Source organism: Equus quagga, chromosome 2 (genome assembly GCF_021613505.1).
Source record: "Equus quagga isolate Etosha38 chromosome 2, UCLA_HA_Equagga_1.0, whole genome shotgun sequence".
Classification (NCBI taxonomy): domain Eukaryota; kingdom Metazoa; phylum Chordata; class Mammalia; order Perissodactyla; family Equidae; genus Equus; species Equus quagga.
In genome coordinates this window covers 57,596,829-57,614,028 of record NC_060268.1, presented here as the reverse complement: position 1 = coordinate 57,614,028, position 17,200 = coordinate 57,596,829, and the positions used below count along the sequence as shown (strand labels likewise).

General features: G+C 34.5%; 1 protein-coding gene across 9 annotated transcripts in view; it reads left to right on the top strand.

The window, feature by feature from the left end:
• Positions 1-17,200, top strand: part of HERC1 (HECT and RLD domain containing E3 ubiquitin protein ligase family member 1) — a 203,187-nt gene that overhangs the window by 65,947 nt on the left and 120,040 nt on the right. For all 9 annotated transcript variants that reach the window (XM_046651305.1, XM_046651293.1, XM_046651268.1 and 6 more), the window contains exons 6-16: positions 904-1,000; positions 1,579-1,722; positions 2,825-2,952; positions 5,329-5,473; positions 5,801-5,972; positions 7,375-7,509; positions 7,824-7,989; positions 12,044-12,169; positions 13,153-13,374; positions 16,543-16,695; positions 16,824-16,956. In XM_046651305.1, the coding sequence (XP_046507261.1) occupies positions 904-1,000; positions 1,579-1,722; positions 2,825-2,952; positions 5,329-5,473; positions 5,801-5,972; positions 7,375-7,509; positions 7,824-7,989; positions 12,044-12,169; positions 13,153-13,374; positions 16,543-16,695; positions 16,824-16,956 (1,621 nt within the window). The remainder of the gene's footprint in view (positions 1-903; positions 1,001-1,578; positions 1,723-2,824; positions 2,953-5,328; positions 5,474-5,800; positions 5,973-7,374; positions 7,510-7,823; positions 7,990-12,043; positions 12,170-13,152; positions 13,375-16,542; positions 16,696-16,823; positions 16,957-17,200) is intronic.

Below are 17,200 nucleotides of genomic sequence, written 5' to 3'. Positions count from 1 at the left end.
TATAATGGAAACATTGCCAATTAAAAATAACTTAGTATGAATGTCATGAAGGAAAAATGTCCCATAAAGTAAATTAATAATTTACACATAAAAATTTCAGAAGTTCTTAGCATATTATCTAGAATGTATTAAGTGCTCAGTATTTTTAATTGAATCTAAATTTTGAATTTTCTAAAGTGAGTTCTAAATTTTGTAGATTAAAAAGACATGGAGTTGTTAGTGCAGATATTTTTTCTATGTTTTTTCAGTAGTCAGTGGTTTTGATCAGTGTTAAAAGGTATGAGTGATGTTGCTATGTATACCCTTATTCCTCTGATTCTGCTCATCAACTGTACAGCTACTTGAGAGTAAAGCGATACTATCAGGAGTTTAATTAATGTAAGTTTATATAAACTGCTTAGATATATCTGCATTGATAATAGTGTGTTTTTGAGAGTTATCCCTGTTATTTAATGAGTTTTTCTTGATTAGCCAGGATGGGAGGTTTTATGTTAACATTATATTTAAAAATTTTTCATTGCTCCGTGAGTGTTCAGCCCCCTCCAACTCTTTGAGCAAAGACTTGGTTGGTGATATAATATTCTTGCAAGTGACTAGATTGATGTTTTGGGGGCCCCTGCTAGCCTTTACAGTGCCTTTGTGTGAATTAAGAAAAGTTATCCTCTCCTTTGGGTGGAAGCCAGCATTCATTGCTTGGCAAACAGAGCATAGGGTATATTTCAGCACCCTTAAGCCGGGCACCCTTGTCCTGGACGCAACCTCCACAACTGTACATGGCAATTCCTGGATGAGTTATGAATATTAGTATCTCTAAGTCTCTGTGTATAGGGTCAAATGTGAACTATGTGTTTTAGCATCTTCGTGGTCATGAAATTTACTTTGTGTGCTTTGTGTGCAATGCAGGTAGTTGTTTGTGTGTCAGCTGGATACAGACATAGTGCTGCTGTCACAGAGGATGGGGAATTATACACATGGGGCGAAGGAGACTTTGGAAGATTAGGTAAGATTTTTAAAAAATTGAAGTTACTTCACAGAAAAATGGAAATGATGACGGTTACTGAGAAGCAGTGAGACTGGATTAATAGGCCAAAGACTATCATTTGTTAGTTTTAAGTTCAGAGAAAGATAATTTTGTATAGAGAATACCTAGATTCTGGTCCTGAAATTTAAGATGTAATTACATCTAGCAAGTATTTCCTGAGCGCCTATTATGAGCAGGCACTGTGGGATTTCAGGGATAAGAAAGATACCATCGTGATCCTGAAGTATATAATTTAACGGGTAGTAAAAACAAGTTGCCGTGAGCATGATACTAGACAGAATTAGATAAGTACTGTGAGAGGAGCATAAATAGAATGTTCTAATGATTCATTGAAGAAACTGGATGCCTCAGTTTGGAAGCAGCCTAGAAGATTGAATGAGAACATAGTGGAAATGATTCTGTTTTTCATATTTAATTGCACTTAAAAAAAACTCAATTCTATTATTAACTTGTAATGTTTATTCCACCTGTGAAGTAATGACCTAAAGAAGAAGAATTAACATTATTTCTTTGTTGTTGTTTGTGTTTTATCCAAGGTCACGGTGACAGTAATAGCCGTAACATTCCAACTTTAGTAAAAGACATTAGCAATGTGGGAGAGGTTTCTTGTGGCAGTTCACATACTATTGCTTTATCTAAAGATGGGAGAACTGTATGGTCTTTTGGAGGAGGAGACAATGGTATGTAAAAATTACTTATTGGTAGCCTTGGCCTTTTTTTCTTGAGTTTTTAAAAAAATTTATTTTTTATTTCTATAGGACATTGCCTGTTGCAGAAAAGCTCAAATACAGATGAGCAGAAATTTAAAAGATTAAAATGATCTATTCCTACAAATGTTGCTATAACCATTGTTAAAACTTTGGTAGATAGACATGTAAATATATATGCATTTATACAAGTGTATACATATATTTCTATGTAGATTTCTTTTAAAAAACAAAGCAGACATATATCATAGATATTATTTTATAACCTGCTGGTTTTTATCGAATAGTATTTTGTAAATATCTTTCTCTACAATTTTTTGTAGAGAAAATTTACAAACATGACTCTACAATTTTCTTTTAAATGGCTCAAAGTATTCTTTCTTGTGATTATAACACAACTTATAAAACCATTTTATTATTGTTGAGTACCTAGACGGTTTCTAATTTTTTTCAGTATTAAAAATGACACAATGAATGACTAAATCTTTGTCCACTCTACTTAGTCCTTCCTATCAGCAATGTGAGAATGCTCACTTCTCCATATCCCTCAACAACACTGGGTATTAAAATTAAGACAATTTTTAAAATAATTTCGACAATGAAAATGGTATCATTTAATTTGTGTTTCCTTGATTCTTAGTGAGACTGAATTTATATGTTATTGGTCATTTGTTTTTCTTCTTTAGTGGTTTGCCAAGTTTTGTATTTCATGAACTATTGAATTTTTTCAAAAATTAAAAACAAAGCTTACTCTTATATAGGACCTGTTTATTATATCAGCAAATTTAAAGTTAGAAATATGAACATAAAAGGGGAGAAAGACAGGAAGATAATTTTCCATGTCTCTCTTAAAGTGATTCTAATTGCTTGAAATTATGATTCAGAACACTATTGGTTGTGGGTTGTTTCTATCTTGTAGCAAAAATACTCATTTGTTAATGTCCTCTGCTGTCAGAAACTGTCCTATTAGAGATGGAAAGATGAGTGATATTTTTCTACTTAAATACTTAGAAAAAAAATAAGAGGTTCTTTAAAACAAGTAAATTGTTTAACTTAAATGTGTTTGTTTTTATAGGCAAACTTGGCCATGGTGATACTAACAGAGTGTATAAACCTAAAGTTATTGAAGCTTTACAAGGAATGTTCATTCGCAAAGTTTGTGCTGGGAGCCAATCTTCTCTTGCTTTGACATCAACAGGACAGGTAGGACTAAGGGTTGAACATAAAAAGCTTAGAGTATTTCAGAGGATTAGATGGCTAAGGAATAGTAATCATATTTAAATTGTAAAGTTAAAAAATATATTTTAAAGGCAGTCTACTGAAATGAAATATTTTCTCCTATTTGAAGAAGTAGAATGTCTGAGAAGGAACTAGATTTTCTGACCTGGCCTTTATGACCCAGGAAAACCTGCCCCCAGCTTCCTGTGCTTTGTATTAAGATGGTTTTATAAAACCTTTTAGCATTTAGCACTCCTTAAACTTTTTCTTAAAAACTGTGGATGGTGGGGGAAAGTGAGAATAGATTTTGCTGGAACCAGTGATAGGAACTAAGAAGACTAGAAGGTGATTAAAAGAGATGGTAAGGAGAACATTTCCATATGGAAAATAATCTGAGAGGATTAGGTGTTTCTGAAAAAGGGTAGTCAGGTTTAGGATAGTCAGAACTTTATACTCGCTTTATAAACTTTGGAACTTCTACATGCGTATTTTAACTTCCCTCTGTTTGTTGGTGATGGAAAGGGTCCAGGTATGGTGATAGACTGACAATAATTTCCCCCTTATAACCATCAGTGATGACAGTGAAAAAGTGAGCTGACTACTCATTGTCTCACATATAGGAATCTGTTATGTGCCAGGCAGTGGTATAAAATGTTTTTTGACTAATTCACAAGATGAGCAGCAAAGCTGAAATTAGCATATAATTTAACTACTTTTTGAGAGACTGGAATGCCTTGTGTCCTAAAATCAAATATATATACTTAGAAAAAAATAAAGTGAGAGAGAGGGAAATACTTTGAAATGGTAAGGGTGGTTCTGGTCACCATTATTCTTGCTGAGCATACAATGAAGGTAAACATCTGCTTTCCTTCAGTCCATTTCAGTCTCCGCAGGCCCCTTCAGTGCTAACTTCCCACCACGTTAAGTGTGATTCTTATGTTTAAAAATATAGTGTGTATTTTTTTTGTCTTGCCACTGGGTAAGGACCAGGCATCAATCCTTCGGGACTGCATCCTCCTGACCTACAAGGACGCCAACAAGTTCTTTGCTGTTTTCAGCACAAAAAACCGAGATACTTAATTTTTAAGTCACTGTCTTATATCATCAGTGTTAAAAATGGTAGTTACATTATAGCCCACCAATTAAATGCATTGTGGTCAAAATAGTAGACATTTGCAAATGTATCCACATGAAATGACCAATAATTAAACAAAATAAGAAAAAAAAATGTATGTATTTTTTTATACAACAAGGTCCCTAAATGCAAGCCACGTATTTCTTCATCTGGTATTCAACCAAAGGAACACTGCAAGTGCAGACTCTAGCTATGTGGGTCTTATTTAGTGATAGTGCTATATTGTACTTGATAAGTGATATAGGAGATTTTCAGTTTCTTTGACAGTATATTTTTTCATTTTGTCTTTAGTTCTTAACATATGCCTTTACTATACTGTAATTTTGCTCCATTCTATGCTTGTCTTAAGTAAGTTCTCTAGCAACTGATAGAAGTATTTGCTCTTTATTTTTTGTTGAAGAGGTTTAACCTCTCAATTGTCTTTCCTGAAATAATTGCAAGACAAAAAACATTCCCAAACTTGGTGGCATACAGATAAGAGTCTCTACATTACCAAAACCCATTAAAGGGAAAAAAGTCGTTCAGTTTGCTGATTGTTTTGATTTTGGGTTGCCAAATTGGCATTATTTATCCTTTTGTCTTCCTCTTTTCTTCACCTCACCTTTCCCCCAAGCATCTTAAATCAGTCAGTGATTGTTTTAGTATTAGTCAAAAGTGAAGATGTTCAAAGAGAATTGCCTTGATTACTGCTTCACATGGCCCTCTTTGTAAATGATAAAGTTGTTATAACAATGAAGAGAGGTAGTTTTTAATTAAATCATAAACATCAGTTTTGTGATTTATATAATTTATTTTATGTGATCACACCTTGGTGTAATCAGCCAAGAAATATTTGTTGAGACTTTCAGAGTGAAAAACATGTAAAGGAGAAGTTTTAAGATAGCAACAGTATTTCCAAGCTGCTAAGATTGGGCAAATATAACTTATTGCAGGCCGATTAGTAGCTTTGGCAGAATCTCTCAGAAGATCCTTCCATTTTTTTCTGTGACCAATTATTTTTCTTTTCAGCTAGCTGCTTGTCTGCCTGTGCAATGAATGTTTAAAAACAACAAAATAAATCACTATGAAAGTCTTTAATCAAACCAGTAAATATTTTAAACAACAGAGTGTTATTATTTAGTGTTAAGCCACACTGTTGTTTAACAGATGATGTTTATTTCTAAACAACTTAATTCATCAACCCATATCTCAGGATATTATGTGTAGTGTATTTCTGTTTATTTCAGGTCTATGCTTGGGGTTGTGGAGCTTGTCTGGGTTGTGGTTCTTCCGAAGCTACTGCTTTGAGACCCAAGCTTATTGAAGAACTGGCTGCCACAAGAATAGTTGATATTTCTATTGGAGACAGTCATTGTTTGGCTCTTTCTCATGGTAAGGTGATTTGTTTTTAAAGAAATAGTATTAATTATCATCATGTGCCAGTTAACAACAGGGATACGTTCTGAGAAACGTGTCATTAGGTGATTTCATCGTTGTGTGAACATCACAGAGTGTACTTACACAAACCTAGATGGTATAGCCTACTACACACCTGGGCTATGTGGTACTATCTTAGGGGACTACCATTGCCTATGTAGTTGGTCATTGACTGAAACGTTGTTATGCGCCACATGACATCACCTTCCATATGTATCACCTTCCATAAATATGTTACATTTAAATTTGGCTTTTCTTTTGTTTTTTATGTTTTGTTTTTAGACAATGAAGTTTATGCCTGGGGCAATAACTCAATGGGGCAGTGTGGCCAAGGAAATTCCACAGGTCCTATTACTAAACCAAAGAAAGTGAGTGGCTTAGATGGCATAGCTATTCAGCAGATCTCTGCTGGAACATCACATAGTCTAGCATGGACTGCTCTTCCTAGGGACAGGTAAGAGTGCCCATGTTTAAAAATTGTGTTTTGGGGTCGGCCCAGTGGCCCAGCGGTTAAGTTCGCACTTTCTACTTCTCAGCGGCCTGGGGTTCCCCGGTTTGGATCTCAGGTGCAGACATGGCACCACTTGGCAAAAGCCATGCTGTGGTAGGCATCCCACGTATAAAGTAGAGGAAGATGGGCACAGATGTTAGCTCAGGGCCAGTCTTCCTCAGCAAAAAGAGGAGGATTGATAGTAGTTAGCTCAGGGCTAATCTTCCTCCAAAAAAAAAATCTTGTGTTTTAATAACAGCAGAAACACAAATAACTACTTTGTTCATAAAATGCCCTTCTGAATATTTATAGTATTGATTTTTTACTTTCATAGAAATGACATCTAGATTTCTTTCCATTTGACTGTTGAAGTTAGGAATGTTTCATAAGCAAGAAGATAGACCTTGTATTAAGATATTTCCAAACATTTTGAATTTCTTCTCTGTCTCCAGATACTGATTTTAAAAATCAAGTTTCTGCATATCCAGAAAAGTTAAATTATTCAAAATCAGAACTAGCTTTATTGATTTGAACAGTTGACTAAACTCAATGCCCTTTATCTGGTTAGTTTTTTGAAAAAAGGCAGTGGCCATACTTTTAAATAAAGGAATTTACTTTTTGCAGCAATTTAGCTTTTTCCTAAAGTAATAACCTTATTGCCTTAGATAATCAGGTAGGTGATTTTTAGCCAATATTAGGAGACTGAATTTTAAGGAATTTTGGGGTGGTTTCAGATATTTTCAGATACATGTGGGCTAATTTACAACTTAGAATGTATTGTATTTTCTTTCTAGACCGTTGATTCAGATGGGATTTATTATGACTTTCTAACCAATTAAAAACATTTATAGATAATTACCCTTCAAAACAAAAGCCAAAAATATAATAAGTTGTATATAAATAGTTTGCTATGTGTTAAATCTGCAATTTGTCACTTTATATGTAGATAGTTGGTTCCCAAGATCTTGAAAATCTTCAAAAGAGTTTTCTTTGAATAGATTTCAGTATATCACTCTATTTAGTCAGGCTATTTTTCTTAATTTGAAATATACAGTTTATAGACCCTTAGAACCAGAAAGAGCTGCAGCAGATTTTGTGGCTCAGCCCTCTGCCCTCAGGTGAGTGAATATCCAAACCTTCCAAAACAGGTGGTGGTTGTATATTTTCTTCTTGAACAATTCTAGGGATGGCAAATTCTTGGTTTTCCTCAGTTGCTAAAATGAAGAGTTTTATCACCTTCATAATCAAGAAGGTCTTCTATGTATCTTGGAATCTTTCACCTTTAGTAGTGGCTTAATTTTTGTTTTTGATCATGTAAAAATTTCATGTTAAGGCTGTTTCATGATCGTTGTGTGCTTTTTTCTAGACAAGTTGTTGCATGGCACCGACCTTATTGTGTAGATCTTGAAGAGAGTACCTTCTCACACCTGCGTTCTTTTCTTGAGCGATACTGTGATAAAATAAACAGTGAAATTCCACCACTCCCTTTCCCTTCATCAAGGTATGTTATATGTATGTCTGTTTGTGTGTGTGCATATGTCTATTAATTGCTCGTTTTGAATTTTGCCTTATCTTTCCTGTATGATTTCCCCATCAATTATATGAAGCTTCTTGATAATCTAAAGAAGAACTAAACTTAGGTACTTATTGAAAATAACCTTTAGGAAAAGTTATCCATAATTTCATGAATCATGTTTTAAAAATTATTGTTGGTCATAATGTGACAAAATTTTTAAAGAGAAAAAATGTGATCCAAACTGGATAGTACATACTGTTTTGTGTTCCAGAATTTCACAGCAGTTTATTTGGTTTCAGGGAACACCACAATTTCCTTAAGCTGTGCCTGAAGCTGCTTTCAAATCACCTTGCTCTTGCACTTGCGGGAGGGGTAGCTACCAGCATTCTTGGGAGACAGGCAGGTCCACTTAGAAATTTGCTCTTCAGACTGATGGACTCGACGGTCCCAGATGAAATCCAAGAGGTAAGAGTATAGGACTCGTGAATCTATATCTCAAACCATGTCTTTCCCCCACTTCCTGGTGGGAGTAAATGTTTTTGCTTAGCTCATCCTTTAAGACGAAGATCAGATGTCATCTCTGAGAAACCTTTCATTCCCTGCTCTCCTACTAGGTAAGGTTTCTCTTGTATATGTTCTCATTGCATCACATTGTATTATAGTTGTCTATTTACAAACACATCTGTCTTTTCTACCAGAAGATGAATTTTTGAGGACAAGGACCCAGTTTTATTTTTTATTATGGTAAAATACATATAAGACTTACCATCGTAACAATTTTTGAGTGTATGGTTCAGTGATATTAAATACAGTCATGATGTACAACCATCACCAGCATCTGTCTCTGTAGCTCTTTTCATCTTACAAAATTGAAAATCTATACCCATTAAACAGTAACTCCTCATTCTCCCCTCCCTCCAGCCCCTGGCAACCACCATTCTACTTTCTGTCTTTATGATTTTGACAGTCTGTCATTTAAGTGGAATCATACACTGTCTTTTTGTGACTGACTTATTTCACTTAGCATAATGTGTTCAAGGTTCATCCATGTTGTAGCGTATCAGAATTTCCTTCCTTTTTAAGACTGAATAATCTTCTGTTGTGTGTTTATACCATATTTTTCTCATCCCCTCATCCATCATCTTTATGACCTTGGATCAGGTAATGGTTTCTTAAATATGACGCCCAAAGCACAAACAGCCAAAGAAAAAAGAGATAAATTTGACTTCATCAAAATTAAAAACATTTATGCTTCAAGGGACATTAAGAAAATGAAAATCCATCTCACAGGATGGGAGAAATAAATGTAAACTATATATATGATAAGATTCTAGTTTCCAGAATATGGAAAGGATCCTTAGAACTCAACAATAAAAGAGACAACCCAATTTAAAAAATGAGCAAAGAATCTTAGTAGACGCATCTCCAAAGAAGATACACATATGGCCAATAAGCATATGAAAAAATGCTTCAACCTCAGTAGTCATTAGGCAAATGCAAAACAAAACCACAATGGGATACTGCTTCATGCCCACTAAAGAGCTATAATCAAAAAGACTGAGAACAGGAAGTGTTGATGAGGATGTAAAGAAATTGGAACCCTCATACATTGTTGGTGGCAATGTAAAATGATGCAGCTGCTTTGGAAAACAGATAATTCCTTAAATAGTTAAACATGAGTTACTGTATAATGCAGCAATTCCACACCTAGTTCTATATCCAAGAGAATCAAAAACATATGTCCCTACAAAAACTTGTACATTAATGTTCATAGCAGTATTATTCATAATAGCCAAAAAGTGGAAACACACAATGTCTGTCAAGTGATGAATGGATGAACAAAAGTGTGGTGTGCCCATCAGTGTAATATTACTCAGTCATAAAAAGGAATGAAGTACTAATACATGCTACAACCTGACCGAACCTTGTAAACAGGCTAAGTGAAAGAAGCCAGACACAAAAGCCCACATAGTGTATGATTCCGTATATATGAAATGTGCAGAGTAGGCAATCCATAGAGCCAGAAAGCAGATTAGTTGGTTGTCAGGGCTTTGGGGGATGGAGAGATGGGGAGTGACTGCTTAATGGGCACAGAATTTCTTTTTGGAGTGATGAAGATATTCTAAAATTAGTGGTGATGTTTGCACAACTCTATGAATATACTAAAAGCCACTGAATTTTATACTTTCAAAAGGTGAATTTTATGCTGTGAATTACATGTAAATAAAAAAAAGCAAAAAAGATACAGTGATTTTTCAACTAAAGGGACATATCCTTGAAATGTCGGTAGAAGGAATATTAACCAGGTGGTGAATGGGAACTTTGACGATTTAATATTCATGAGGAATGAGGTGGTATAATATTTTATTTTATTTTGGATTTATTTCTTTTTCTTGAGGTACAGTTGATGTACAATATTATATTAGTTGTAGGTGTACTAGTGTAATATTTTAAAAAAGGTTGAAAAGCACAGGAATAAGATAAGGAGAGTAAACTTTTAAAAAGTTATCTTTAGAATTGTTTATTCTCCTTGGTAGCTGCTCCATCTTAGGAGAGTCCTTAGGAGATGGATTCTCCCAGGATGTGTATAGGGCTGTTTCTGTTGAGGGCTATTTCTGATCCTCTTTCCTTATCCCTGAAACTTCTAGTAATTTATTTGTTTGCAGCAATCACTGTTGCTGTTGTTTCTTGTGTTTCTTTTTTAATGCTTTATTTTGAATCAATTGTAAACTTAAGGAAAGGTTGCATAAATAATAGAATTTTCATGTATTTCTCACCAGCTTCCCCTAATGTTAATGTCTTACATAACCACAGTACAATTATCAAAGTCAAAAATTAACATTGGTTTAATACTGTTAAACTAAACACTTTTTAAGAAATTTTATCAGTTTTCCACTAATGTCCTTTTTCTTTTCCAGGGTTCTATTTGGGATCCCGTATTGCTTTAATTGTTTTTTCTCCTTAGTCTCCTGCACTCGGGAACAATTCCTCATTCTTTCCTTATCTTTCATGACTTGGACACTTGATGAGTACTGGTCACTTATCTTATTGAATATCTCTATTGTTTTCTCATGATTGTGCTGAGGTTATGCATTTTTGACAAGAATACCGCAGAAATGGTGATATGTTTTCAGTACATCATATTGTGCAGTTCATGATATTCATGTATCTTATTACTGGAGACTTTGACCTTGAACACTTGGTTAAGATGGTGTCTTCTGGATTTTTACATCCATCAGTAGCTTCTGATAGAGAGTAGATAGAACATACATTCTTTGAGAATATACTCACACGTAAATAGTTTGCGAATTGAGTATCTTCGTGAAAAGTTGAAGCATAGAATTCTAATGGGAAATCATTTTCCCATATGAATTATAAAGTTGTCATCTTCTAGCTTTCAATGTTGTTACTCAGAAAATCAATGCTGTTCAAATTTTTGATTCTTTGTATGGAAATCTGTTTCTCTGTCTAGATTCTGTAGCAAGTTCTACTTGTCCTTTGTGTTCTCGCTCTTCAAAATGATATGAACTAATGTGGTTCTGATTTTATCTACTGTGGTGTATACTTGGTTGGACCCTTTTAATTTGGAAACTCTTAGACTTCAGTTTTAAGATATTATCTTGAAATATATTGTTGATTTCCTCTTCATTGTTTTCTGTCTCTCTGGAACTCCTTATTTTAGGGATACTAGATGTCCTGGATAAGTCCTCTTAATTTTCTTCTGTTTTCTTTCCTGTTTTCCATCTTTTTTCCCTCTACTTTATGAGAAATTTAATTTTAAATTCTAACCCTTCTATTGAGATTTTTTGTTTCTTCTATCATATTTTTAATTTATAAGGGCTCTTGTCCTTAATCTTTGTTTCTTTTTTCTAGTCCACTACCCTCATTTTGCTAATAAAGAAGCTATGATCCAGAGAAGTTATGTGGCCTAAGATAATACAGCTATTCTTTATGCTGTTTTTGCTACCTGGATCTTTGTCTGGCTAAGTCCTGCTCATTTTTTAATTCTTAACTGAAATGCCTAATCCTCAGGGAGATGTTCCATGAGCTAATAGGCCATGTAAATTGCCTTTGTATGTGTGTGCTCACTGAAGTTTGCACTTCCTTTTACTTTCCCTTTGTGACTCCTTTCACATTTACAATTACTTGCTGAAGATTTCTCTTTCCTACTAGAGTATATGCTTATGAAAGTAGGGCTTGTGTCTGTCTTGTTTATTTCTGCATCCACAGCACTTTGCAAAGAACGTTACCGGACCCAGTATTGTAGACTCAACGCTAAATTTTTGTTGGGTGGTGATTAGCTATTTAATGGCAAATCCAAAATATGTATTCTAGTTTTCTTAAAGACATCTAAAGAAGGACTTGCATGCTTTCTTTTTTGACATACCACCTCTTTTAGACTTTTATGATCCGCCTTCTTTAGACTTCCATGATCCTAATAGTGAATTTATTTTTCATATATTTCTATTAAAAAAATAAGAACCAGGCCAATAAATCTACTTTTCTTTTTTGATATCAGGTGGTAATTGAAACTCTGTCAGTGGGAGCAACCATGCTGTTACCTCCATTAAGAGAACGTATGGAATTACTTCATTCTCTTTTACCCCAAGGACCTGATAGGTGGGAAAGTTTATCTAAAGGACAGGTGAGCCTTTGCGTAGTATCTAAATAAATCAGTAATATCATACAAAAAAATAGACTGAGTGGGAAATAAAACTTATCAATTGCTATGTGTTTATGGAATAATACTTAATTTGATGGGTCTGGTAAATCCTAGTATTTAATGTTTTCTGCTGGACGAGTTCCCAGATTTCTAATGAAGGTGAAGCAAGTGATAATTTATTAAATGATTTGGGGCCGATTATTAAAATTATGACTAATTTTTCCAGTGTTGCTTACACTGTCAAACTACAGACCTTTTAGTTTATTTGTAGTATGCTGAGTTGAAATAAAGGGCATGTGCTACTTCTGGTTCCATGCCCAGAACTTTCTTTGAAATTGCTTATATAAAAAGTAAAAGAAGATTACTCTTATGAAAAAGTATTTGATGATATGCATATGCTTATTCTTTCCATTTTTAATGTCTGGTATACATTAATTATATTTTTCTTAACCAAGTAAGAATAATCAATTGTAGAGTTATCGATTTGAGGGAAAAAGTGGTGCTTACCGGCAATATAATATCCACAGATGCTTTCCAATAAATATTTTGCATTGTTTGGATTTCAAGTGATTTATCTTAAACATTAGAATAAATAGTGTCATTGATAATTTTTAGAAGAATGTATGCATAGCATAATTTGTCTGTTGACATTTCCTATTCCTCTTTACTTGCAGTGCTAAAGTCATTATGCAGAGTATGTCATTTTAGCTTAGAGTTTTAGGTATTATAGTAAAGGATGGAATAAAATGCTATAAGTTGCATTTTTCCAAATAATAATAATAATAGGATAGTTCTTGTTTTGATTACACATTTCCTAAAAGATTATTGTTTATGAGGATATTGAGTGGATTGGTTAGTATTATTAGTACAGTTTTTTTTTCTAGGATCCTTTTTTTCTTTTCTAGTGCACTTTAAGCTAATTATTTATTTGTTCCTGTTTCATTGCTGGAAACATTTTTCTTTAGAGAATGCAACTGGATATCATTCTAACAAGTTTGCAAGATCATACCCATGTAGCTTCCTTACTTGGCTATAGCGCACCCTCTGATGCTGCTGACCTCTCCTCTGTGTGTACTGGCTACGGAAACCTGTCTGATCAACCTTATGGCACTCAGAGCTGCCATCCAGACACCCATCTGGCTGAAATTTTGATGAAGACTCTCTTAAGAAATTTAGGATTTTATACAGTAAGTTCCTCTTTTTCTTTGTAGTGAAAAAAAGAATAAAGCTAGGAGTTTATTTTGAAGAGGGCAGGGACTGCTTCAGGTCAAGATATTTTGACATTTAAACACTAATGTAATAAATAAAACTCTAGACTCCACTCCCCCAAAGAGGGGAAAACATGTTAGATCTTCTGAAATATTGTGGGTGCCAAGTGACTTGTAACTGACACTTCCAGAGGTTTATTTTAGAATTTTACCAAAGTTTTCTGGTGTTAATGTACAAGAATAAACAGATAAAAATAGTCAACAACATTTTGCAAGAGAAGAATAATGAGGAAGGGATCAACCTTACAGATACAGTCTTATAATTAAAGAATGTGGTTGGTACTGACTAAGAATAAGCTGGTCAGTAGGAGAGAAGACAATGGGCACAATAGCTTTCCCCGTAATAGGATGCCATTAATTCTTATTCTTTGCTGTTTCTTAGATTCATCTCTTTTTTTCTTTCCATTTCTGGGGTTCTAGCTCAGGCCATCATGACCCAATGCTAATAGCAATGTTGTAGCTGTTGTCACTGTTGCTAGTCTCTTAGCATCTTACTGCTGGAATAACCTTGTTGTATTAAATAACCTCATTGTATTAAATTAGAACCCCCTCAGACCCTTCGTCATTCGGCTTACATACCACTCTCATTTGAGCTCATGTGCATGGCACACCTATCTCCTGCTTGCTCTGTCTGTCTACCAATCTGTGACTTCTTTAAGACTTGACTATTCTGGGAAGTTTTGCCCCAATAACCCCATCTAACTATGTAATTATAACTGCACACCTTTCAGCAATGTTTAGAGTCAAAGTGTACTGTGAGACTTAACTTTGAATTGTTTATCATTTCATATTATTTCCTACACCTCTTCAGCGTTGGATCTGTATATTCTTTTTCTTCCATACAAGTCTTAGTGTTCTTTTCTGCCTACATTAAAAGGTTCTGGCTAAGTTAGAGTGACAGTTGTTTCTATAGAATTATGTTCTTTCAGATTTAAGGATGTAGATTTGATCTGACATTTGGCTGCAAATGGAATGGGAACAGTGTTATGGTATATCCATTTATTATTGACTGAAAATTTTTTCCAAACTTGTAAGGGACATTTATGCTGCATTAAAGTAGTGCCTTTCTTGTGTTATTAGGGCTGAGGTAGATGTGTATATTTATGGAAATGGAAATAAAATACTAACTGCTTTGGGGCCAAAATCATAAATATTGTTTGTTTCTGATGTGGTTTAAACCAAATTTGTCACGTTCTAAGATTTTAAAACAATGGTGCTTGTCTTAGTTTGTTTGGGCTATTATAACAAAATACTATAGACTGGGTGGCTTATAAACAACACAAATTTACTTCTCACAGTTATGGGGACAGAAAGTCCGAGATCAAGGTGCTGGCAGATTCAGTGGTGCCCACTTCCTGGTTCTGAGGTGGCTGCCTTCTTGCTGTGTCCTCACACAAGGGAGCTCTCTGGGCTCTCTTTTATAAGGGCGCTGATTCCATTCATGAGGGCAGAGCCCTCATGACCTAATCACCTCCCAAAGGTCCCACCTCCACATACCACCACATTAGGATTAGGTTTCAACATAGGATGTTGAGGGGACAGAAACATTCCATCTCTAGCAGTGCTTGTTTGGCATCTTATAATGGAACTCATATAGCAAGGGCCTTAGAATGTTCTGAGACTCTCTCTTGCATATTGTAAACATAGACCATATTTTATGCATAAATATATTCATCATATCATTTATAAGAAATAAAAATTGGAAATAGCTGCAATATCTAAAAATAGGGGAATGGTTAGATAAATTACAGTGTATATGCTTAATGGAATATTATATGACTTAAATTTTATGTACACATGGTTTATGAAAACATAGAAGATATTTGTGAATCTGTTGGAAAAGGGAAGACTGAAAATAGAATATGCGGTATTATGAAAAAAAGTCAGGAAAGGAAATACACCAAAAAATATTATTAGTTTTCTTTAGGTAGTTGGCTAAATGGTGATTTTACCTTTTTTTTTTTTTAAAGATTTTATTTTTCCTTTTTCTCCCCAAAGCCCCCGGGTACATAGTTGTATATTTTTAGTTGTGGGTCCTTCTAGTTGTGGCATGTGGGATGCCGCTGCAGCATGGCTTGATGAGCAGTGCCATGTCTGCGCCCAGGATCTGAACTGGCAAAACCCTGGGCTGATGAAGCAGAGCGTGGGAACTTAACCACTTGGCCACGGGGCTGACCCCTTAACTTTTTTTTAATGTAGTTTTGGTATTTTCTAATTTTTTTTTTTTTTGGCATTTTGGTATTTGTTCCCCCTTTTGTTTAATCAGATTTTCTAAATTTTTTATACTGAGCATTTCGTTTTTTAAAAAAAATATTTGTAACTTGAAATAATTGAAAACTTACACAGGAGTTACAAGAATCATTCAAAGAACTGCCCTGTACTCTTCAGTCAAATTTGCTTTCTCTCTCTCTCTTTTATTCTAAATAATTTTGAGAATAAGTTGCAGATGTCATGCTGGCTATTCCTAAGCACTGAGCCTGTCTTTCTTAAGAAGAAGAATATTCTCCTACATAACAACAGAACAATTATCGAATTCAGGAAATTTAACATTGATACAGAACTGTTATCTAATATACAGTCCATATTCAGATTTCTACAGTTGTCCCAATAATGTCCTTTGTGGTGACCCCCACCCCCCTGCCCAAATCCAGGATCACACATTGTATTTAGTTGTTACGTCTCTTTAGTCCACTCACTTCTCTTGTAATCAGAAACAAATTTAATTTCTAAGAATTGTGTTTTTAGAAATTCACAAGCATGTGAAAATAAAGCCTTTACACAGGAGGTCTAGAAAGCAATAGCATTAAAATGTTGAAATATGTTGTCTTTGAGTATTGTACTATTTTTCATATTTTCAAAGTTTCTGTGGTGAAACATGTATTACTTTTTTTTAATGGAAAGACAAATTGAAATTGCTTGATAAATCTTACCATCTAGTCTAAGTAGCTAACAACAACATAGCAAAGATTTAAAGATTGATAAGGAGAGAAAGAAGACATTGGCTTCTTAAATCAAAATCATTATGGTAGAACATTACTTTCATTTTCAAACACTTCAAATGTAATCTTCATTTATGTATCATTTTAGGATCAAGCATTTGGAGAGCTAGAAAAGAATAGTGATAAATTTCTACTTGGAACATCGTCTTCAGAGAACAGTCAGCCTGCTCATCTTCATGAACTGCTGTGTTCACTGCAGAAACAGCTGCTGGCATTTTGCCATATCAATAACATTAGTGAGGTATGTGATTCTTTGCCTTTCTTGGTAATCTCTCACGGACCTCAAAACTCAGATAATGTAGGTAAGCCATGATATTTTTTGGTACCTTGAATCTTTTGAAGAGTAATTTAGGAACTTTTTTCCCTCAGAACTCAAGCAGTGTGGCATTGCTTCATAAACATCTTCAGCTCTTGTTGCCTCATGCCACAGATATTTATTCACGTTCTGCAAATTTGCTCAAAGAAAGTCCTTGGAATGGCAGCGTTGGAGAAAAATTAAGAGGTGTGTTTGGTACTGGATTTCAAATTTAATCAGTGGTTGTAAAGCAAGAGTCCTTAGCCTTTCCAAAGCCTTAAGAGAGCCTGAAACCTCTGAGTGGAAGAGAAATGATCTTGAATCTGCTTCCTATTGAAGATCTCTTTGATCTTGGTTTGGGGGTGATGGTAAGAGCGATTGATCCCATTAATCTTAAAAGATGCTAATTGGTGTGACAGAGGCCTAATTTAAAGGCATTGGATGATAACTA